The sequence below is a fragment of the Artibeus jamaicensis genome, unplaced genomic scaffold, assembly GCF_021234435.1.
Source record: "Artibeus jamaicensis isolate MK-2021 breed Jamaican fruit bat unplaced genomic scaffold, CSHL_Jam_final scaffold_537, whole genome shotgun sequence".
In the NCBI taxonomy this organism is placed as follows: domain Eukaryota; kingdom Metazoa; phylum Chordata; class Mammalia; order Chiroptera; family Phyllostomidae; genus Artibeus; species Artibeus jamaicensis.
Window position 1 is genome coordinate 2,662,119 of NW_026522047.1, and position 22,006 is coordinate 2,684,124.

At 63.4% G+C, this 22,006-nt stretch overlaps 1 protein-coding gene across 1 annotated transcript; it reads left to right on the plus strand.

Moving 5' to 3' along the window:
- The first annotated feature begins 1,717 nt into the window (after window positions 1-1,717).
- Window positions 1,718-17,743, plus strand: UGT8 (UDP glycosyltransferase 8). Its single transcript, XM_037129980.2, has 6 exons — window positions 1,718-1,879; window positions 2,172-3,191; window positions 12,025-12,167; window positions 12,965-13,041; window positions 14,030-14,249; window positions 15,728-17,743. Exons 1-6 carry the CDS (start codon window positions 1,718-1,720, stop codon window positions 16,098-16,100), a joined length of 1,995 nt encoding a protein of 664 aa, XP_036985875.2. The 3' UTR covers window positions 16,101-17,743.
- The last annotated feature ends 4,263 nt before the right edge of the window (window positions 17,744-22,006 follow it).

Consider the following 22,006-nt stretch of genomic DNA (forward strand, 5'->3'; position numbering starts at 1 on the left):
CAGGGGGCCGAGGCTGGGGGCCTCTGAGGTCTGGGCTTCCGTCCCCACCCACTGGCCAGAACTCACGTGTGTGGCTAAACCTTGCGTGACAGAGGCCTGGCATGTGGTTTCAGTGGCTTTGGTTGTGAGCCAAGCGAAAGTGAAGGCTCTGAGGTTGGAGAACAGGGAGACTGTGCAGCCCGGGCGCCTCCGTGCCTGGGGGATACCCAGCGGGAGAGGAACTCCACGGCGAGGCCTGTGAATTTCTGGGCCGCGTGCTCAGTTCCCTGACGTGTGAGTGAGCAGCGGGGAAGGTGAGACGCCCCGGCTCAGTTCGAGCCCCTTCCTGCCTCCAGCGAGTGTCCCGGGAACGGTCCCGGGTCCAGCTGCGGAAGGAAGCTCAGTGCCTGGAGCGGCCGTGGGCGAAATGTGAGCTCGTTCACTAAGATGAAAGGAAAACGCGAGGCTGTCGGTGGTGGTTCTTGGGGTCGGGCTGCATGTCCTGGATCAAAGTCAAGGCCCTGCACTCTGGAGGCCTCATCGGCCCTTGCTAGGCGCTTAGGCAATGGCAGTGAACCAGCCGCCGATGTTGGCTGAAACGTCCACCTTTTAGGAGGTTGAGTTGTGAAGGGGAAGAATAGATGTTAAGGTTTATGTTGATGTAAAGGCACCAGTCACAGTGCTTGGAGAGTCTTCGATTTGCTGGGCGGTTTTACCGGGGCTCACGTGGCAAGAGAAGTAGCCTCTGAAACCGTGTTCACGGGGAGGCGTCTGGCAGCAGGTGGGCCTGGCGTGGCGGCTCCAGGACGCCCAGTCGGGGGGCCAGGCTGCAAGCTGCCCTTCCTGCTCCCGAGAGCTGGGCGGCGTGCGGACGTGGCTCTATGCTGGTTTTAGCTCTCGTTTGCCACGGGAGACTGGACGGTCCACCCACGGGGACGCCGGCCGTCCTGAGCCAGACTCTGCCCTGTGGTTCAGGTGCCGGCGTTGGTGGCATTCACCTCGCAGGTGCTTTCCTGCCGCAGGTCCTGCACCGACTGGGGGAAACCGGGCCGGCTCTTCCACGCAGGCCCGGGGGCCCCCATGTTGTCGGTGGATGAGTGGATGGAAACAGCCAGGGGCGCGTGGTGTTCGGCTGTGGTTCTGGAGAAAATGGGCGAGCCGAGGGGCCCGCGGGGCTGGGTTCTCACCACGGCGAACTCTCGGTGGCTCCTGGGGAGCTGCGGTCGGCGCATCACCCCCGTGAAGGCCTTGGCGGGTCTGCCGCTCTCGAGTCCGTGGCCCCTCCCCACCTGGGGCCTCGCAGGGTCGACCGCGGCGGTCGGGGCGGAGGAGGCGCTGCTCTCCCCTCGCTGTGCCGTGAGGCCCTCGCGACCGTGGGTCCACACGTCCGCAGGGAGTCGCTGCGACTGTCGCCTCTGGGAGGTGCGGCGCTGGCTCCTCTGCAGACACTCTGGGCGCTCCCTGGTGGGGGGCTGGAAACGTAGTCTGTGCACGGTTCTATCTGTCCTTTGCCCGTCGTTGGTTTATTTCCTTTTCTTTTTCTTTCTAGGTTGCTGGCCGCCTGCACGTGCGGAGAAGGTACAGTCGTAGGAGCTGAGTTTCAGGTGCCGACGGGCGGCCGGTCAGCGGGTGGTGACGCGTGAGCTCACACCGGCTTCACGAGGTGCGTGGATCGGTTGCGAAGCGAGTGTCCAGTTACTTGCTACATTGCGTTGAGACCTATGTATGCCTGGGGCCGATGCCTGGTGTGGAGGTGGCCGGCGCTGTGTTGGGGGGGCAGTTTGCACCTGCCGGCCCCCCAGGGGTGGGGGCCTTTACTTTGCTAGTAAAGAGACAGCGGACGACGCCCGTGAGGGTGGGAGGCCGTCAGCCGGCTCTGGGCGGTCGGGACCAGCAGCAGGTGTGGGTGGGATGGGGACTGCGCACCCACTTCCTGGGACCAGCTGTCGGGGCCCCTCCCAGGCACTGCCCTGACCGCGTCTGCAGGGGACTCGGGTTGGGACCAAAGGCCGACACATTGCGTGTGGTCTCCCTGCGGGCAGGGTCTCTCGTAGGAGGGCCACCCGAAACAGTTACTTTGTAGAACGGAGTTTGGTGGTTAACGGAGCAGGAGCTGCTGAGACAAACAGTGTAAACGGGAGGCAGGCAGGTCTGGTCCTGCGCCCGGACTGACGCCTGTGTTCTGTGAAAAGAGGGACTGCCGCCCGGTGGCTGTCACTCAGGAGGCCTTCTCCAGTCACCTGCAGGTTTTCAGGGCTGCGAGCCTGCCGCCCAGGCTGGGCCCACGGGGGATCTGGGGGGACGGGGGTGAGAACGGAGGCTGGGCCCTCAGGGCCGCGGCCGGCAGGCAGGGAGGCGAGGATGTGCCTTGCTCAGCGGGGCCCTGTGTCGTTGCAGCGATGGTGCCGGGCCTCCTGCTTCTGTGCGCCGCCCTCGGGGCTGCGGACGCCGCCAAGATCATCGTGGTGCCGCCCATCATGTTCGAGAGCCACATGTACATCTTCCAGACGCTGGCCGCCGCCCTGCACGCGAGGGGCCACCGCACGGTCTTCTTGCTGTCCGAGGGCCGCGACCTGGCGCCCTCGCCCCACTACGGGCTGCGGCGCTACCCGGGAGTCTTCAACAGCTCCGCCTCCGACGCCTTCCTGCAGGCCAAGATGCGCAACATCTTCTCGGGGCGGCTGACGGCGGTGCAGCTGTTGGACATCCTGGAGCAGTACACGCGGAACTGCGAGCTGGTGCTGGGCAACCGCCCGCTGCTCCGCGCGCTCAGGCGGGAGCGCTTCGACCTGCTGCTCGTCGACCCCAACGACATGTGCGGCTTTGTCATCGCGCACCTGCTGGGCGTGCGCTACGCCGTGTTCTCCACCGGCCTGTGGTACCCAGCCGAGGTGGGCGCCCCTGCGCCCCTGGCCTACGTGCCTGAGTTCAACTCGCTGCTCACGGACCACATGAGCCTGGGGCAGAGGATGAAGAACGCGGCCGTGTACCTGGTGTCCCGGCTGGGCGTCCGCCTGCTGGTGCTGCCCAAGTACGAGCGCATCCTGCGGAAGCACCGTCCGCTGCCCGGCAAGTCCATGCACGACCTGGTGCAGGGCTCCAGCCTGTGGATGCTCTGCACCGACCTGGCGCTGGAGTTCCCGCGGCCCACGCTGCCCAACGTCGTGTACGTGGGCGGCATCCTGACTAGGCCGGCCCGGCCGCTGCCCCAGGTGAGGCCCCTGCGGGTCCCGGGGACCCGAGTCGGCAGGCAGGTCCGCGTTCGTGTGGGTTTTCAGAAGAGGCAGGGTTGACTGTTTGGTACCAAATGCTGCTGAAGATGGGCAGGACCCAGAGCCCACCGAGGTCCCCTCGTCGGGGGGGTCCGTGGTCCTGGGGCCCTGGCCTTGCTCTGAGCGCGTCTGACACCCGAGGCTGCTTGGCCGTGGGCTCCGGGCCAGGCTGCAGGGACTCACACCCTCCATGGAGTGTGGGCAGAAAGCACGAGACGCTTGGTGCAGGTGAGGGATTCTGCTCCAGCGAAACCCAGTCAGAGACAGGCCTCTGGGTCCGGGCGCCGCAGACGCAGTGGTCAGAGCCACTCGGACGGAGCTCCTTCCTTGGCATCGTAACAGCTAGAGGTTGAGGTCAACTGTGGGCTGCGCTTCCCCTGGGAGGCTGGGGGGCGGCCCTTTGGGGACTGTCCAGGCTGTGCCTCCCCTTTGCCCTGTGAAGCCACACTCTCTGTCCTCGCTGTGTTTGAGCCCCCGCTGTCGGGTGAGTTTCTGTCCCCAGGTGGACCTGGGCACCACGGGCCACCCCTGACGGTGCCTACAGCTTCTGCACGGGACCCTTCCTCCTCTTCCCCCAAAGCCCTGCCCACCCCTCCCTTCTCACTCCGTCACCTCCCATTAGCGCCTGGCTGGGCCTCGGGAGGAGGGGCCTCGCTGTCAGCTTCGGTTGAGGACCATTTGGGGCAGAGGTCACTGCTTTTGGGGTGGGACGTGCTGGGAACATTGCTTCAGGCTTTGCTGAGGCCACCCTCCCCCCACGACACCCCCGCTCCCGGCAGCAGGTTTAAAGAACAAGACCTCGATAGATCTGGTGAGACCCAGGAGTGTGGGCCGGGCCAGATGTGGGGGCTGTCGGCCAGCAGGTGCCCTGTGACGTCACGTGCAGAGTGGCCGTGGTCTCGCCACTCAGGGATTCGCCGGGCCCACCTGGAATCCTCAGCCGTTCTCCTTCCCCGAAAGTGGCCAAAACCCGGGTTGTGAGCGCAGCTGAGAGCCTGGTGGGCCAGGCCCTTGGTCCTGTGCCCTCTACCTGCCGTCCCGGTGCCGACGGGCACAGTGAGCGATGGGGTCTCCCGTCTGCCCACAGCCCGGCTCAGCCCTTCCGGTGGCCCCTCCGCTGTCACCATCACTCGGGTGTGGATCTGACGGCATCTCTTTTGTGGCTGGAGCATTTATGGGAGGTGGCACTTCGCTTTTTCGTGTGATTTCTGGTTTGACGCCGGCTTCCCCTGCCTGGGCTTCCCCGTTCTTTCTCCCTGTGGGATTTTTGTGGCGCCGTCCCCACGGAGATGCAAGTGTGCGAGGACACGCTCCCTGCGCAGCAGGTGAGCCGTTCTGTGCGCCGGGCCAGCCCCGGCTCGGGCGCCCGCAGGCTCCTCCCATGGGGACGTTCTGAGGGACCCTCGCCTCACGTCCCGAGGTGCCTCCTCTGGGGAGGTTCAGACGCCGAGGGGTACGGCGTCCCTGCTGGCGTCTGACTCCGCAAACTGTCCGGCGAGGGCCTAGGAGCGGACGAGTGTCTCCAGTGCCTGCGCCTCGCGTCCTCGGGTCCCAGCCCGGACACTGGTGACCGGCCAGTGGAGGCCCTGGGCTTCCCTCAGTAGCAGCAGCTCGGCTGCCGGCGGGTGTCTCACAGGCGGGCTGGTCCCCGACATCTGCAGGGATGGGACGGTGGCATCGGGTGGGGCTGCACCGCCCACGGGGAGGGACCGGGGGGACTCTCTGAACACACTGCCTAAGGAAGCTCTCACGTGTCTGTTCCGTTCCCTGATTTCTTTCCCCGACACGAGGAGAGTCCGTCCCTCTGTCCGCCCCACAGGAGGGTCCGAGTCTGAGAGGCTGGGAAGGAGCTCGGCCGCGGGTCCCGGAGAGGTTCTCTGTGGGGACGCAGCACCTCCTTCCCCGTCTCCCTGTGCACGCACGGACAGCAAGCTCTCTCTGAATCACCTGACACCAGAGACCCGGGGGACGCCACAGGACGGTGGGATGAAGCCGTGGCACCCAGTGTGCTTAGAGGGTGGGCCCCGCGTGTCAGCCGGGACCCCGAGCTCTGATGAGGTGGTGCTGACTTGGGGGCGGGCGCAGCGCTTGGGTCTGGATCCGGGGGTCCTTTCCTGGGCGCGTGAGCCGCCCGGCTCACTGGTCAGGCTGTCCACCCTGGGCTGCCCGGGCTCGCGGCCAGCCTGGCTGAGGGCAGAGGGAGGCTGGGCCACGTCCAGGTCCTGGCGCGGTCACCGGCGGAGCCAGCCAGTGCGGTCAGGGCTGCAGGGTGAAAAGCAGCTTCCTTTGGCCGGGACGCCCATCAGCGGCTTCCTGCTGGACCAGGGCCCTGGGTGTTCGACGGGAATGGAAGAGGAGCAGCCAGTGGGCGCCACGGCAGCTCCGTGGCCTCGACAGGGAGGCGGCAGCACTGCGAAGGCCCCCTGCTCTCACCCGAGACGAACAGGTCTCGGGGCTGATTTTCAGTGGGTTCCCCTGGCCACTCGGACAGGCCCTTCGGGCCCGATCTCGGCCACATGGCTGCCTCTCGGCCGGACCTGCAGCTGCACCTGAACTCAGGTCTCGGGAGGCTGCCCCGGACTGCAGGCCGCGCTGGGCCCGGCTCCTGCGCAGGGTTGGCGTCCTCCTCCGTCAAGGCCCGGACCCCATGGCAGGCACTCGGTCAGGGTTGAAGTTTAGGGTAACAGCCACACGGAGGCATCTGGCTGGCGCCGCAGTTGTTAATTCCCAACCGTTACTGTTCCCTCGGTTTGTGCTGATGCTGCTCTGGCCCCAGGGGCCCTCCTGGCTGCGCCACTGCCGTGTCCCCGGTGTGGAGGAAGGACATCGCTGTCCACCTTCCTCTGGGAGAGCCGGCGGTGTCTGCTGTGCACCTCAGTGGGGACAGGGCTGTGCCCATCTCACAGAGGCCTGGGCGCTGTCACCTCGAGGCCGCAGGGCCGGGGCGGCTTCGTTCTCCCAGTTTTACAGACGCTTTTAACTCTGGGCGACTTGGTCCTGGAGACAGAGACAGGTGAGGTGCCAGAGGCAGAGATCTGTCCTTCTGTCCTTCGCTGGAACAGCCTTGGGGACACCGAGCAGCTGGCTTCTTGGACTCTCTCTGCCTGGGAGCCGGTCAGGCCGTGAGAGGAGGGAGACCAGGGGCACAGGGCGCGTGTCTCCTCGGGGGGCTCCTCGCTCCGCTCCACGTGTAACTGCTGCTCATGCGATGCCCCCGCTCCTCGCAGCCGAGCGGGGCCCCTGGGCGCCCGCTCTCTCTCTGAGTTGGCGGCAGGCCCTGTGGTCCGTGCCGTGGTCTCCGCCGGCTGGAGGCCATAGCAGTGCAGGTGCTGCCTTGTGCCAGGACTCCCCAGGGGGACCCGCGGGCCGCACAGAGCCACACACAGCTCCGTCTCTGAGACACCGGGACACTCAGTCTTAACCTGTCAGGGGCTGTGCGATGGGGCCGGCGATCGGAACACGGCGTGTTCAGCTGCCCAGAATCACACATCCACGCGGTCGTCCCCTAAGGGAGCCCGGTCTTCATCCGCCTGGCGGGCTCACACGCGGCCTGTGGTGACCCCTCCTCCCGGTCTCACCCGCACTCCGCTGGGCGTGCTCCCCTCAGTCCCCGACGCCATCTCCTCCCCCAGGACCCTGCCCTTTCGCTCCCCGAGACGGCCACTCCCAAACCTCGGCGCGGAGCAGGGCCCCTCCGGGCGGGTGCTGGCAGCGCCCTGCGTGTCGGCTTTCAGGACGGTGAATATTTTATGCTGAAACCGGAGGCAGGAAGACAGGAGCCGCAGAATCAATGCCAGCACCGTGGGTCTGCTCAGTGAAGGGCAGAGGTGAGGCCCCAGCCGTGCGGGCACGTGTCCCCCACATCCGGTCTCACCGCCCACGCACACACGTGACTGCGTCTGAGGGTTCGCCCTTCTCCCTGCTCCGGGAGGTGGGAACGCAGCCTTTTCAGCTGCCTGCAGTCGGTGCCCGACCGACAGTTGGTCGCCGAGTCACTCCAGAGGGAACGGCGCTGCGGGTCCGTTCGGCGCCGACCCTCAGGCTTTGGGTCCGCCTCCCCTTTGCTGCCTGGAGGTTGGCCAGACCCGAAAACGCGACCTTTCTGAGACCCTGGGAGGTGCGGCATTTAAAAGGCTCACGTTGCAGGGCTTGTTGGGGGTGCTCCCGGTGGAGGCTCCGCGTTGGGGAGCGGGAAGTGGCGGCTCATGCTCCCGGGTGCGGTGTTTCGGCCTCAGGGACCCGCGTCCCACGTGGAGGGTCCCGGCTGCCCTGTCTTCGTGGGTGGCCACTCGCAGCGTCCTCGTCTGCAAGAGGAGGGAGCAGCTTCCTTCGGCGTCTGGACGTTCGCCAGGGCCCGGCTGGAAGGGTATCTGTGAGTCTGTCCGCGTCAGGGGACATCGCGTGGAGGTGAAGGACGGCAGAAGTGTCTGCAGGGGCTGTACCTCAGCTGAACGGTCAGTGGGAACACTGAATTCTAGAAACTTTCTTTGCTGAGATGAGCTGCATTTTTGGGCAACGTCCTGCTAACTCCAGCCAGAAACAGGCTTTTTCTGGCCGTCTCACCTCTGGGCGCGACAGCCAAGAGCTGAAGCAAAGTCGAAAGGCCTTTGAGAAGCCAAAGTAAGAGCCCGATGTCAGGACCAGCTCCTGTCCCTGACTCTCCCGGGTCCCCTGAGGCCCCTCCCGGCACGAACTCCCCTGACCGTGTGTCCTGGACGGTGCCCCTTCGGCAGCAGGTCTGCCCCCTGTTTTGAAGGTTAGTTTGCCAGACTCAGCGTCCGGTGGCAGGAATCCAGGATGAACTCCAGGTGACTCGGGGTTTTCTTCCTTCCCCGGCCCCTGCTGTCGTGCGGAGCGCCCCTCCCCTTCCCCAGGGTGCCGCCCTGGCTGCCGCCTGGCTCATCTCGGCCGCACGACCCCCGGCTTGGTCCCAGGACTCGGCTGCTGTTCGCTGACCCTCAGACCATCTGGAGACAGGGTGCCCAGGGTCAGGGACCCTGAGACCCTCCAGGCAAACCGCTGCCTCACAGCAGGAAGCCGCTCAGGCCTTCCTGCAGCCTCCCTTCCAGAGAGGGGTCGCGGCTCCAGTTTCCCTGGAGCCACGGGGTAAAACGAGCCCCAAATATCAAGGAATGTGCGTGACTGCAGACCCGTGAGTCCTCTTCTTGGAGATGTTTCTTACTCCTCTGTAGCCAGGTTCCTCTCTCACCGGGCTGGCCAGGAGTCCTCTTGGTTTTTCCCGTGAAGTGAAAGACACACTTTTTCGCTTTCACCGCTTACTTTACCGCTTTGGGTATTTTGAGGGCGTCGGCTGCTTCCCGCGTGGTGGCACGTTGATCGTCCTCAGTTAACGTCTCCATTGGGTCGCTGGCAACTCCAGCTGGTCCCCCCGACCGTGGGGCGTCGTCCAGCGAGGAATCTCCGGCACGGAACTTCGCAGACCACCTCCGACACGTTTGGTCAGTCACAGCACCTTCACACACTGCACTAGTATTTCACATTTCAGTGTGTTTTTACCTGTCTCGAAAAAGTAAGGCGCAGTGTGCTGGGAATGGTGCGTCCTCCCACCTTCAGTATTAAAGTGGCTCCGTGAAGACTCACCAACTCTGGTCAGTTTTTTTAAGTGCACGCTGATACGACAGGTGTCACGTACAGTCTCACAAAACTGTTCTGAAGGAAGTTAAAGACAGCTAAGCACTAGAGGCATCGAGTGGAGCAAGCGAATGGAGTTTTCTGCCAGCTCTGGAGCCTGAATGGGCTTTCTGGCCGACCCTCTCCTGTCTTTTCAGGACGCACGCTCCTATCCGCTTCCCCGATTTACTAAAGGCAGTTGGCAGTGAGCGCCTGCTGTGTTTACAGCTGGGAGGAGTCGTGTCTGAAGTCACACACGAGTGACCTGATGTGTGTCCCCGGAGAGGGCCCGTCTGGGGTGGACCGAGAAGTGCATGCAGGGCTTGGAGGGCGGCTGTGACCTGAGGAGGTTCCTGGGGAGTGGTAGGGGCTGCTGGAGAAGCGAGGCGTGGACTGCTGTCAGCCGTGACGGGCGGCCAGGGGACCGAGGGCACTGTGGCCACGCTGCGAGGATGTGCCTCCTTGGAGGACGGGAGTTCTCAGTCGGGTGCCCTGAGCCTGGAAGATGCAGGTGGCAGGCGCCCGGTCGCGTTTGCTGGGTCAGGGGTGGACCGTGAAGCCCACTCGCTGCTGGGACCCTGGGCATAGCTGTCGCCTGGCCTTCACCACAGCAGAGCCGTGAACAGGCAGCCGACGGGGCCCAGGTTTGCGTGACGGGGAGCAGAGCACACAGGGCCCCTTCCTGCCTCCTGCCCCGTGGCCCCTGCCCCCGCTGTGACTGCTCCCCTCCGCGCCTTGCCGCCCCATGGCCACGACTTGGGGACATCCAGACCCTGTGCAGTGTCTTCAAGGTCTCAGGAACCTTGAAAACGGAACGCCTTCCCAGCCAGGGTGTCGGATTTTGCCTGCTTTTCCCTGTAGCTCTAGCGGCAGAGTCAAACGCCCGGTGAGGAAGAACAGACGCCGCGGAGCCTCGGGCTCCCACCCGCCTCCCGGTCTTTCCTTCCTCCTCCCGCAGGCTCAGCCTGCGCCCGAGGCAGCTGAGGTTGCTCGGCGGGGCCGCGCCCTGGCGGCGGCCTCTCCGCGTCTGCAGGTCCCTGGGCCCGACCCCCGTGGGTCACCTTGGCAACCCCCGCTGTGCCGAGAGGCCGGCCGCTGCTTGTGGGCCCTGCGTGCGGATGTTGTGCTCACGGCCTCCCCGCTCTGTGCGGTTTTCCTCGTCTTTGCTCCCCAGAACCTGGTGCCCGGTGGGCAGGGCGTGAACCGGACGATGGTTCTCCTTCCTCCTCACGTGCCCCTCGGTTCAGGCCACGGGCGCGCTGCTTGTCCGACAGCGACCAGGGGACCTGGGGTGGCTCTGGGGGACACAGCACATTCAGAGGGCCCGGCTTCCCCCGGACCCTGCGAGGTGCAGTCGGCGCCTCCAGAGAAGAGAAAGCCGGGCTCCGGGGGCTGGGGGTCCCGCTGCTGCCGGCCACACGGCAGGGCAACGCGGGGGCTGGGCTTGGAACTGAGGCCTTTGCCGGTCACATCTGGGGACAGGGTACTGGCTGGTACGTTTCCGTTCTGAATGGCAACGTCTGTGTTTTCGACAGCATTTTGTTTGACGAGGTCTAGTGGGCTGGATCAGCAGTGTCAAAGGTCACGTCTGCCCCGAGGTGGTTTTGAGGCTTTTATATCCCAGGGTTTGGGGTCATGTCACCCACTGACTGTGCAGAACGGGCGTTTGCCGCCCACCAGGGGCCCCGGAGCCATTGAGGAGGGCGAGGGGGTTCAGGGTGGGGACAAGAATGAACGAGCCCCTCTGTGCAGGGTTCGGGTGCCTCCCGCAGGACGATGGGCCGCCCAGGATGGGGTGTGGCTTCGAGACACGCGGCTCCCGTGGGGGGTGTGCGGGCGGGTCACAGCCGCCCTCGGGACAAGGGCCACAGAGCAGTGAGCGGCCCGCCCTGGGCCCCTGATTCTGATGTTGGGGAGCCCGGACGGGGGTTACTTCTCCCCTGGGTCCCGCAGGGTGGTCCTTACACTCAGCCCTCCCATTTCTGGGGGTGGGCTGTGTCCCGTGGGGCACAGTTTATGGGGGGCATCCATTTGTGGAGGGGACGAAGTGTCTCCCCAGGAGCCTCCCGCACCTCCTTTCCGCGTCCCCTCCATTGCTCAGCGTCTGTCACCTCAGTGTCACCGGATGTGCAGGAACCGTGTGCCCGTGGGCAGCGGCTCCTCCGGTCCCTCGGGCGCCGCCCCCGGGCCAGGCTGCCCCGCGGGTCCTGAGGGTGCTGCCGCGGGGGGACCACCCGCCTCTCGTCCCATCACGGACCCTGTGCCAGGCGTGTGGGGTGCAGCTGCGGGCAGCGGGCCTGGAGGCACGTCACGAGTGTGCAGGTCGCCGTCACGGGAACACGCTAACACAGGCCATGGGGCACTTAACTGTGACGGATCTGTTTTCCGTGTGCCCTCGAAGGACCTGCGGGGGGGCAGGTGACTGTGTGGAGAGTTTGTCTCTTCAGACGTTGTGCACGGAACTCCCTTCAGGGACCGAAGGTGTGGGAACCGAGTGACGGTGGCGGCTGGTTCCTGCCCCGCACTTGACCTGCTTGTCACTTGCACCCCCAGCTGGCGAGCGGGGACGGCGGCCTCAGAGGGCTGGGCTGGGGGCCTGGGGTGGCAGGTGAGGCTGGGGACCCTGCGGAGCCCAGTGTCCTGCTCTGCGGGGTGGGCCCTCCACGGCCCACGTGGGTGGGGAAGCGTGTGGTCCGTGTGTGTACACGTGTCGGGCACAGGGACGGCCTGCCCCACACGCAGACACGCCATGGGAAGGACACGCGTCGGTCAGTGCTGAGCGCAGAAGGTGGAGACGGCCAGGGACGGGCGGTGGCCAGACGCAGGCCCTGCGGATGCTGCGGTGCCTGAGTAGCAGTGCACGCAACCGGCCCTGGGCCTGGGGCCGGCCACCCCGTGGGCAGAGCAGGGCCCGAACCGCTGGTGCTGGGCCGGCTGGTTTCACCGGGAACTCTGCCCTCCTAACGCCTGTCCTCAGGTGAAGCGTTTTAAGCAAAAGCCGTTCCTCCGAGGGACCCCACAGTCCCCCTCCGCACTCTCTGGTCATCTCATCCGACCCAGGGCTTCCTCTCCCGGCGGCCAGGACGCTGGCGGGGGGCCCAGGGCCTCCCTCACGCTGATGCCGGTGTCGCTCGGTTCGCAGGACCTGCAGAGCTGGGTGAACGGGTCCGGGGAGCACGGCTTCGTGCTGGTGTCCTTCGGGGCCGGCGTCAAGTACCTGTCGGAGGACATCGCCCACAAGCTGGCCGGGGCCCTGGGCCGGCTGCCGCAGAGGGTGGTCTGGAGGTAGGTGGCGCGGGGCCCCCGGCTGTGTGTGCGCTGTGGGAGCACCTGGGCGTAAGTGCCAGCCAGGCTGTGGGTGAGGAGATGTGGCCTGCAGTGGGGGCAGCGGGGGCAGCAGGGGGCAGCGGGGGCGGGGTGGTTCCCCACTCAGTCGTCTGCCCTCCGATGTCATGTCTCTGCACCTTCAGGTCAGGGCTGGGGGCGGGAGAGGGGTCAATGCCAAGGAGGGAAAATTCCCCACGGGGCCAACGTGGAACCCGAGTGGACGGACCCCCGGACCCAGCCCTGGGGGCCTCTGGTCAGGCTCCCTTGGAAAGCACCCGTCTGCCTGTGCAGGACGGTTCGTGTCTGTCTGTGGGCCTGCCAGGTTGTGGTTCGAAGGCTGAGGCAGGACTTGGCCTCGTCCCGGCCCCCCCACCCCCCGAGAACCGTCCCCGGGCTCAGCCGGGGACAGCGAGTTCTCGTCTCTGGGTCCCCGTGTCCCCAAGGGCCCGGGTCCCGGACGGAGGGGTGGCTGCTGTGTCCTTCCCAGTTCACGGCTGGGCCCTGGCGGGTGAGTGTCCTCCAGGGGCTCACGTGGGCCCCACCCCAGTCCAGGTGGGAGGAGCCGGAGGACCTGGGCCTCAGGACAAGCAGAGGCCCCTCCGTTGGGGAACCTGCGAGGGGAACCCCATGTTCACTGTCAAAGGCGTGCCCTTGTCAGGGGTGCAAACTCGCCCCGTGACTCTGACGGTGGGGCCGGGGGCCGGGCAGGGGTGACGTCTGGGTTCTGAGCGGTTCGCTGTCTGGTGCGCACTCAGGTTTTCCGGACCCAGACCGAGGAACCTGGGCAACAACACGAAGCTCATGGAGTGGCTGCCGCAGAACGACCTGCTGGGTGAGTCCCAGGCCCGCTGTCAGACGTGACCTGCACTTGGGACCGTCACGGCGTGATGTCTGCCTCCTGCCGTCTCGGCTCTGAGACTTCGCACCGAGTCAGATCTTTATTTATCAGGAGACACTTTTCGGGGCGTAATCGTATGGGCCCATCAATGGAAACGTTTAGACCAGTCAGTAACTTTGACTTTTCTGGAAAATGTGCTTAATTTAACCACGTACCTCTTGTAACTCTGGGCATTAGCAGGGAGCGAAGTTACATCTAATTAGCCTAATTGCCTAAAGCAGTCAATTACAGCAGTGAGCACGTAGGTCACTGTCACGGTTTTATTACGCAGAGAAGTTCAATGTCGTTCATTTGTTTGAGACCAAAGACAAGCACAGGGGCCAGGAAGCAGTTTATTTTGACGTTATTTGGGTCGTTTGCCTAAGTTTTCCTGCAAAGCACCAGACATCATGGAAACCCATGATTTCTCGCCGTGGCCCGAGGTGCTGGAGGTGTAGCAGGAGCAGAGGTGTCCCCTCCCCGTGCACCCAGCTCCCTTCCAGGAGGAGGGTCGGGTCCCCTGGGGCAGGTCCCGATGTCGGCTGCGGGCCAGGAACTGTCCAGTTCGGAGCGGCTGCTGCCTTTTCTCGCTTCCGACGGCCTCCTGTTGCTCACTGGCCATTCTAGCAGGTGGCGGTGGTCAGCCGACGTCCACATTCGAGAGACAGTTGTGACAAACTTCTCAGAGCTACGCACCTTCGCTGCTTAAAAACAGCTCTGATAACGGTGATGGACTTAGAAAACCAGTCCGTCAAACTCGGTGTGCTGACGACGGTGTCGTCAAAACACAGGAAAGAGGCCACGGCCGTCTCTGGGTTGTGAGGACCCTCCACGGGCTGCGTGAGAGAGGGAAGGAGTCTCTCGGGGAAGCGGTTTCGCAGGCCTGTGCGGGTCGGGCGCTTGTGTGTGTGAGACGTGTAAGCTGCCCTCTGACCCCCTGCAGGGCACTCAGGCGTCCGGGCCTTCCTGAGCCACGGCGGGCTGAACAGCATCTTCGAGTCCGTGTACCACGGCGTCCCCGTGGTGGGCATCCCGCTCTTCGGGGACCATTACGACACCATGACCCGCGTGCAGGCCAAGGGCATGGGGGTCCTGCTGGAGTGGAAGACGGTCACGGAGGCCGAGCTCCAGGAGGCCCTGGTGACGGTGATCAACGACCCCAGGTGAGCTTCCGCCCGCGCGGGGCGGGGCCCGGCGACGCCAGGTCTCCGGAGCCGGGCGCAGAGGCCGCTGTCGGTGCCGCGAACGTGCTCTGCGAGGTGGGGGTGAGAGGGGCCTGCGGGGGAGCCGAGGGCCGGGCCCTGTCCTGCTGGTGTGACACGCGGGGATCAGGGCGTCCCTTGCGTCAGCGGCTGGTCAGGGTCTCTGCTCTTATTTGTAGAACTCTGTTGTGGGCTGAGTCGCCTGCAGCAAAGTGGCCAGTTTCTAACAACAGGTCACTAGTCTTGTGTTCAAGTGACAGCGACCCTGGGGAGAGGGTGAGCTTCCCCTGTCTCTGCCCAGGGGATTCAGCTCGACACTGAGTGGGAACCCCGGCCAGAGTCTGGGGACAGCCCCCAGGGAAGACCGTCCTGGGGGGCCTGCAGCTTCCGGGGCGGAGGCCCCGAGTCCCGGCACAGCTGTGGCCCTCGGAGCAGTGCGTCTGAGACCTGAGGTGCTGAGAGTGGGCCCCCTGTGCCCCTGTTCTGCAGCTTTTCTTCTAAAGTCTAGTTTCTGCGCACACGGTGCCCGCGTGCAGATGGGGAGGCGCCGCGGGCTCCCAGACAAGGCTGCCAGGCAGCCACAGAGTCTGCTGGGTTTCCCCGCAAGGCGGCTCTAGTGGCACTTGGCTGTCTCCAACTTCCTTCCAAACGTCGTTGTAGACCTTGTTGTGATGGCTGTCACGTCAGCATGCATTTAAACAAACTCATCAAACTCAATGATTTTTTGTGCAGCCATTATAATATTGAACATGGAAGAAGATAAGTAATATTTGGCATCGTATGCTTACTTTTTAAAAAGATCTTATTTATTTTTAGAGAGAAGGGAGGGAGAGAGAAACATCAATGTGTGGCTGCCTCTTGAGTGCCCCCTACTGGGGACCTGGCCCACAACCCAGGCTGTGTCCTGACTGGGAATTGAACCTGTGGCCCTTTGGTTCACAGGCCAGCACTTAATCTACTGAGCCACCCCAGCCAGGGCTATGCTTCATTATTTCAAGAAAGGTTGAAACAAAGAAAAAAAAAGATTTGTGCCGTGGATGGAGAAGGTGCTGTGATTGATCAAATGTGTCCGAAGTGGTTTGGGAACTTTCTTGGTCCTGTTGACATTTTGGCCAAACAGTCCTTTGCTGTGGGGCCGTCTCACGCGTTGGAAGGTGTTTAGTGGCACCTCTGCCCTCTGCCCACTGGAAGCCAACGGTGGGAGAGAGCCGACAGACTCAAAGTGTCCAGATCAAGCCAGAAACACGGCGTCAACCCTGAGCCCGCTGGCCGCCACCACGGCCCCTCAGCTGTGCAGACGTGCCCGCTGGGTGGACAAGGGACAGTGTGCTCGGGGCTCCGGACGGGCACTGGCACCTGCTGGGGGTCTGTGGTGAGCCCCCCTCCCTGAGTCACGGGGCCCACATGACCTGGGGTCGCTCTGTGTTGCTTGCCCACAGCTACCGCCGGAGGGCCCGGCGGCTGTCCACACTGCACAGGGACCAGCCCGGACACCCCGTGGAGCGGGCGGTGTACTGGATCGAGTACGTCCTGCGCCACCGGGGCGCCCCGCACCTGCGGGCGGCCGTGCACCAGCTGTCCTTCTGCCAGTACTTCCTCCTGGACGTGGCTGCCGTGCTGCTGCTGGCCGCCGCCCTGCTCTATGTCCTGCTGGCCCGGGCCCTGCCCCTCGTCTGCCGACGGCTCCGCGGCTGCTGGCCCGGGCGCAAGCCCAGCGTGGCGAACGGGCACCACCACAACGGGGTCCTGAACGGCAGGTGCAGGAGGAACGGCCGCGTCCCGCACGCCCCGCACGAGAAGAAGGCGAAGTGAGGGCGTGGCCCCCGTGCCCTCAGGCCCCCGCTGCCCGTGAGTCTAACAAGCACTGAGCGCTGCGTCCGCAGCTGCTCTGACACCCCTCCTCCGAGCTACTAACCAGCCCCGTGCAGGTCCCGTGGCTGCGCGTGCCCAGCCCCGACCTGCAGAACACGCTTCATTCCAGGGCCGACGCAGAGGCCGGCACGGAACCTGTGAGCTGCCTTCATCGCCCCCGTCAGGCAGGGCCCACGTCAGACTCAGCCCTGGGCCTGGCGTGTGTGTCCCCGGCGGGGGCGGTCTCCCTCCTGCGTGCCAGTGGGCCCAGGGGTGGCCGCCCAGCGCTGCTCCCACTCAGGGAGGGAGCCGTGCCCTCTGCGGTGCAGGAAAGGCAGCGAGGGTCCGGCGCCCCCGTCCACAGCTTCACGCCAACTCAGGACTGTCTGCCAGAGCCTTTCCCTCCAGCCGAGCGCAGGACAAGAAGCGGGGCGGTCAGGGCACCGGGTTCTGTGCGCTCGTGCTTTTGTTTTCGGTTTTTTGTTGGCTTTGTCGTCCTTTTCTTACAGACTGGATGCTCCTGGGGGAACACGTACGATTGAGTAAATGTATAAATTGCTTGTCATGTTTCATTTTCCCCTAACCAGTCACTGGCCTCTGGAAGAATTTTAGTGTTTTTTCCCTATTTCATGTTCACGTGTAACAGTGTGTCAACTCTGTGATGAGACAGAGCGGCCACGTCCTGCCATTGGTTGAAGTTGACAGGTGACGATTCCTGCTTTTGTGGTGTCTGATCATAAAGTGCGGTTGTTACTGTTCAGGTGTCTCAGCTCCGAAGCTCTAACTCGAAAGACCCGTCCTCGTCACGCCTTCTGTTTTCTGGGCCACACAATCCACATCACGGAGGTGCCAACGTGTAACCCGTCCCGGGGAACTTTGCGGCCGCCCGGCCCCACTCCATCCGATCTGGGGAATCCGGACTTCCCGCGCCGTGCGGGGCGACCGAGAGCAGCCGCGGTCTCAGAAACGCCGTGTTGGAAATGCGTCCCTGTCCCTGCCCCTTGCTCTTCCCCCAGCAGTGGCTTCCGGCCCTGGCAGCCGAGGGGACAGGCCGGGGACCGAGCCCACCGCGGAGCAGAGGCGCCCGTCAGAGGGTGACATCAGGACCCCTGTCGGCTGCAGCTTGGAGTTTATTTCAGGTCATTCTGTTTACTTAGCGTTTGCACTTCGCGTCTCGAGCTTTATTTATTGACCGTCTGACCTCCCGGGTCTGACTCCCTGTGACACTCGTCAGTGTGGGAGGGCCGTGAATGTTCCGAGTGCTGTCGTGCTGTCCGCTCCACGCACCAGGTGACACACGGCGTCACCACCTCCCACCGGGAGCCGCCGGGCTGCGTATAGGCATCAGCCATTTCCCTGCCAGCCGGGCAGATGCGTGTGCAGCTCTCGGGACACTCGCAGAAAGTGCTTTTGCGCCGCGTGGCCGCAGCGGCGGGGAAGAGGCGGGCTGTGAGCGGTGGCCGGTGCTGGGCGCGGTGGGTGCAAGGGGCTGGTTGCGATGTGTCTGGAACAGGATGCGCTCGGCAGTGAGCCCAGGCGGGCGAGGGAGCGCGACCCCTCTCCACTGTGACAACCCCCAACAATAAACATGATGTGAAAACGGAGACGTGTCGTTCGAATGCACCTTCCGTTCAGGCTTCACGTCACCGCCGCATGCACATGGGTGTTTCCCAGGAAGGCGTCGGGCCCGCGTGTCTGCGCGGGAACGCGGGGGTCTGTGACCTGTGCGGACGCTTGTCACTGGGCAGGCGGGTCCATCCCCTCCACGCACGTCCCCGAGGGTCTCGACTCGGCCAGAGTCTCCACGGTCGGGGGCGGGTCCTCCCAACAAGCGGACCGTTGGCCACTGCAAGCAGATGGAGTGGCTTTAAACTCTGCACACTTGGGCTACGTTCTCCACTGAAGCAGGTTTTCATTCATTCGTTTCCAAAAACGGCCGGCGCGGTGGTTTCCGTGGCTGGCGGTGGTCCCATCGGGTGAGACAACAGAGGGACCGATGCGCTGCCCCGAGTGCAGACGGTGGGCCCTGCTCACGCCGCGGGCCGGGTCTGGGGGCCGGGCTGCGGGCAGCCACCGGCAGTGATGGCGGTGGGTCCTGACCGAAGCTGAAGGGAGGCGGAGGTTCTGCCCTTGGGCTGCCTGGCCCCCTGGGCCACAGTGACCGTCACCTGGGGTGGGTTCCAGGTTTCCGAACTCAGGCCTGGGGTTGGGCCCCAAGCAGTCTTCTCTGCAAGTTGCCACCGGAATTTTCACCTGCACCCCGGTGGGGACGCATGGTCCCTGCCCAGCTGCCTGGAACCACTGCGCTTGCCCTTAGAGACTCTCTTCCTGGGGTGGGACACCAGCCCTGCCTGCCCCTTCCCTGCCAGGACCTGGTGGGTCCCTGGTTGATTCCATCTCGTCCTCCCGGGGTGTCTGCTCTGCCCAGTGCCCCGCTGCCTGCCTCTCGGGGTATCTGGCAGGTCGGCATGGACGCCGCGCCCCGGTGTTCTCGGTGGCAGAGAAGAGGCTGCTGTGGGCACAGCAGTGATGGCCGTGCTGGGGACCCTGAAAACTCAGCATTGCAGCCCCCAGTGTCCCAGGGTGTCCATCCCTGGTGGCGTCTCTGGGCCACACCGTCTCTGGGTGGCTGTCTGGGGCCACGCATTAAATGCACTGTGACACGTAATGACACACACACACAAATCTCGTGACATTGGTAGTAAATGTACGACTCCCTGGGGGGCCCCATTCACAGCCATCCGGGCTGCGCGGCCCGTGGCCAGACGCCCTTCAGACGGTTTAAGCTCGGCCGTGCGTGCGTTCCGATGCCCGCGTGCTTCTCCCCACAGGTTTCGGCTTCACCTCTGCTGCCCTTACTCTGTCCGTTCTCATTAATCTGCCTTTCTCTCCGAGCTCGTGTCCCGAACATCAGGCCTGGGTCCCAGAACCAGATCGGGTGGCTGCGAAAGCTTCCAAAGCACGTGCAGCAGAAACGCAGACACTCGGAGCCCAGGCCGGCAGAGGGACCCGGTGGCCAGGTGTAGCCCTTTGGGTGGGGAAGGCCTCACAGCCGTGACTGTGGACCCGCGAGTCACCGGTCACTGTCCCTCAGATTCAGCGGCCTTTTCTGCCAGAAAGGAGGACACTGAGGCCCTAAAGTGATAAAATGAGGAAAAGTTGCAGGCTGACCCGGGGAAGACTCTGCACATGACCCCTAACGCCTTTTACTCAGGTCCCGGCTTGGTGGCCTATGGTGTCCTCAAGCCTGGCCACAAGGGACGAAGAGAAACAAAACTGCTTTACTCCCGGCCGCTGACTCACTCCTGGAGAGAAAGGAGGAGAGGGGCGGGGAGGCCGCAGCCCTGCGTCGCCTCCCACCAGAGGTGGCTGCCGTCTCCTCCCAGACCTGGATCCCGTCAGGTGCTGGGGTTTTGAGTTACATCTTGCGCCCAGGGCCACCTTCAAGCGAGGGCAGGAATGGGCTTCAGCTGGTGGCCACTTGGCCAGCCTGGGGGAGGGCCGGAGGCTGGTTCCTGCCTCTGCAGCCTGACAGTTTAAAGGTCACCCCCAGGGGTCTCAGCCGTACCCCGAGGGGCTGCTGCTCCTGTGAGCACCGCTCAGGTGCTCTTGACCGAGAACCAAAATGCTGTCTCTCCAAATTATGGAAACTCTTGTCCTCTGAAAAAAAGTGCAAACTTCTGTATGCAAATAATTATTCAATAAATCATCATTAAATTTAAAAAGTCGTTAAATAAAAAAGATCATTGAGTAAAATAATAAAAATAATAAGAGAAACTGTCACTGATTTCACACCTTAGAGGAGGGAGCTGAGTTGCCTCCAGGGGGCACCACGTGTGGGTTAATAATTAACATCAATTCAATTAGTTAATGAGTCAATTCAATTAATGTTGGAGGTTACAGCCCGGAACGTCGCAGGGGCCGAGCGGCAGACCGCAGCCGTCCTGCTGGGCACCTCGTGAGCAGGCGAGTCCCTTCGGGGAAGACAGTGATGCCGGGGACAGAGCGGCAGCGGGGAGGGAGGGGACCCCATGTGGGATGGACTCACTCCGTGAAAGAAGCCACAGGCTTAGTCTTCTGGGCCGAGCCGGGCTGTGGGGACAGGACCCCGGGCGCGTCACCTGGTCATGGGGCCACCCGGAGTCAGGGCCGACTCAGCGGCACAGGACGCACAGCTCGTTCTGTTTCAGAAAGTCGGATCCCTGACCTTTAAAGACCCCTCCCGTTCGTTCCTGGGTGAGGCTTTTGCTCTGTGCGGATCACGTTTCTCTGGAGTTGCCAGAGCCGTGACCTTCTCTCCTCTTCCTCTTCGCTCATCACCTCCAGCCAGAGCCAGGCTGGTCCTCACCCGGGCTCTCCACTTCCAGAATATTCTACCCTGCTCCTGGGCAGACTCCCTGCCTCGGTACCACTCGGTACCACTGGGCACCGCTTCCACTCAGCGTGCCGGGTGCCTCCCCCTGCAATGGCCCCATTTTCTCTGCTTTGACCTGGAGGTGTTTGTATGAACGTGAAGGCATAGAAGCTGTGGTATCGCACGTGGTAGCACAGGGGTATGAGGCTGGGGGGCTCCCTGGCCTGGCGGAGGGTCAGAGCAAATGGCTTCCAGCATCGGTCTGGGGTCTGACCCTGAAGTTCGTGCTGCCGCCAAACGCGTGAGTCTCTGGTGCCCTCTGGTGGTGAAATAGGGGCTTGCACCTCCCCATTTCACAGGGTTAGGATGCCGACCCTGGGCACAATCTCGTCTGGAGCTGAGATGAGGACAGAGTGGAGAAATTCTTCAGAAAAATGCTTTGAAACTGGCTGAGAATAAAGGGGAAGTCGCAGAAACTCGGGCTGGAGACGTCAGGGCCTGTGCTCTGAGGCAAACCTGCCCCCGGGCATGGGCGCAATCCATACCTCGACACCTCAACCTTCCTTCTCGGATGAAAACACTGGGCTGGGTAAACCCTCACTCTCTCTGGACCCCCGTCCTTGATTACTTGGTAATCTACGTGTCTTATTTATTCTTTGGAACAAAATTTTGCCCGAGAGTAGGAAAACAATCACAATGGAGCTTGTAATGGCCGTGTTCACTCAGTACAAGAGGAATTGGGATTTCGCTAGTTGCCCACTTAATTTAGTCACTTTAGGTGTTTAGACCCAGAGCCGTTCTAGCCTCACTCGCCGGCACGAATGTGTCTGTGTTGACTGAATTCAGCGTTTACTCTGCCCCTGGCCGTGCGGATTCACCTGTGACCGCCGGCGGGTAGTGAGAGAGGGTATAATTCTGTGACCAGTTTTTTGGGAAATAGATTTTTTTTAATATCAGATCAGCACTAGTCTTACTTCAAATAAACAATAAAATATTTGAAACACATACCCTGAGTGCTCAGGGCCACGCACGCGTGTTTGGGTAGGCGGCAGGCCCACAGCCGGGCCCCTGCAGAGTGGAACCTGTGCCGTGTGCGTGACCCCGGTGGGTGCTCTGCAGGGAGCCCGTGCCCTCGGGACATCAGCGTGAGCACAGAAAGGCGGTTCCATCACTGTGCGTGGCAGCCTCTCCGAGGCCCCCGAGCTGGGAACTGAGGACGAATGCCCCGGGGTCCCATCGGAGCCACCGTCGGTGTCACAGTGTAAGGAGGAGGCCAGGTGAGTGGGGAACGTGTCTGTGGCTGGAGCGTCACAGGCTGGCGGGGAGTCGGGGGAGGGGCAGGACGCCGCGTCCTCGCCTTCATTCTCTGGCACCTTGGTCCTTCTTCGTTGTTCTCCGATATGCTCTCAAGTGTGATTCTCGAGCCCTTCTGTTTTCCAGGAGAGACGGCAAGTTTTTGTGTTCTTGCCCCCAAATATCGCTCTTCACCTGACGTCCCGGTGGTGGGCTCTGG

Coding starts and splice junctions, on each gene's coding strand:
- UGT8 (XM_037129980.2), top strand. CDS start 1,718: ATGCCTGGTGTGGAGGTGGCCGGCGCTGTGTTGGGGGGGCAGTTTGCA. Junction 13,042..14,029: donor GCCGCAGAACGACCTGCTGG/GTGAGTCCCAGG, acceptor GACCCCCTGCAG/GGCACTCAGGCGTCCGGGCC. Junction 14,250..15,727: donor ACGGTGATCAACGACCCCAG/GTGAGCTTCCGC, acceptor GCTTGCCCACAG/CTACCGCCGGAGGGCCCGGC.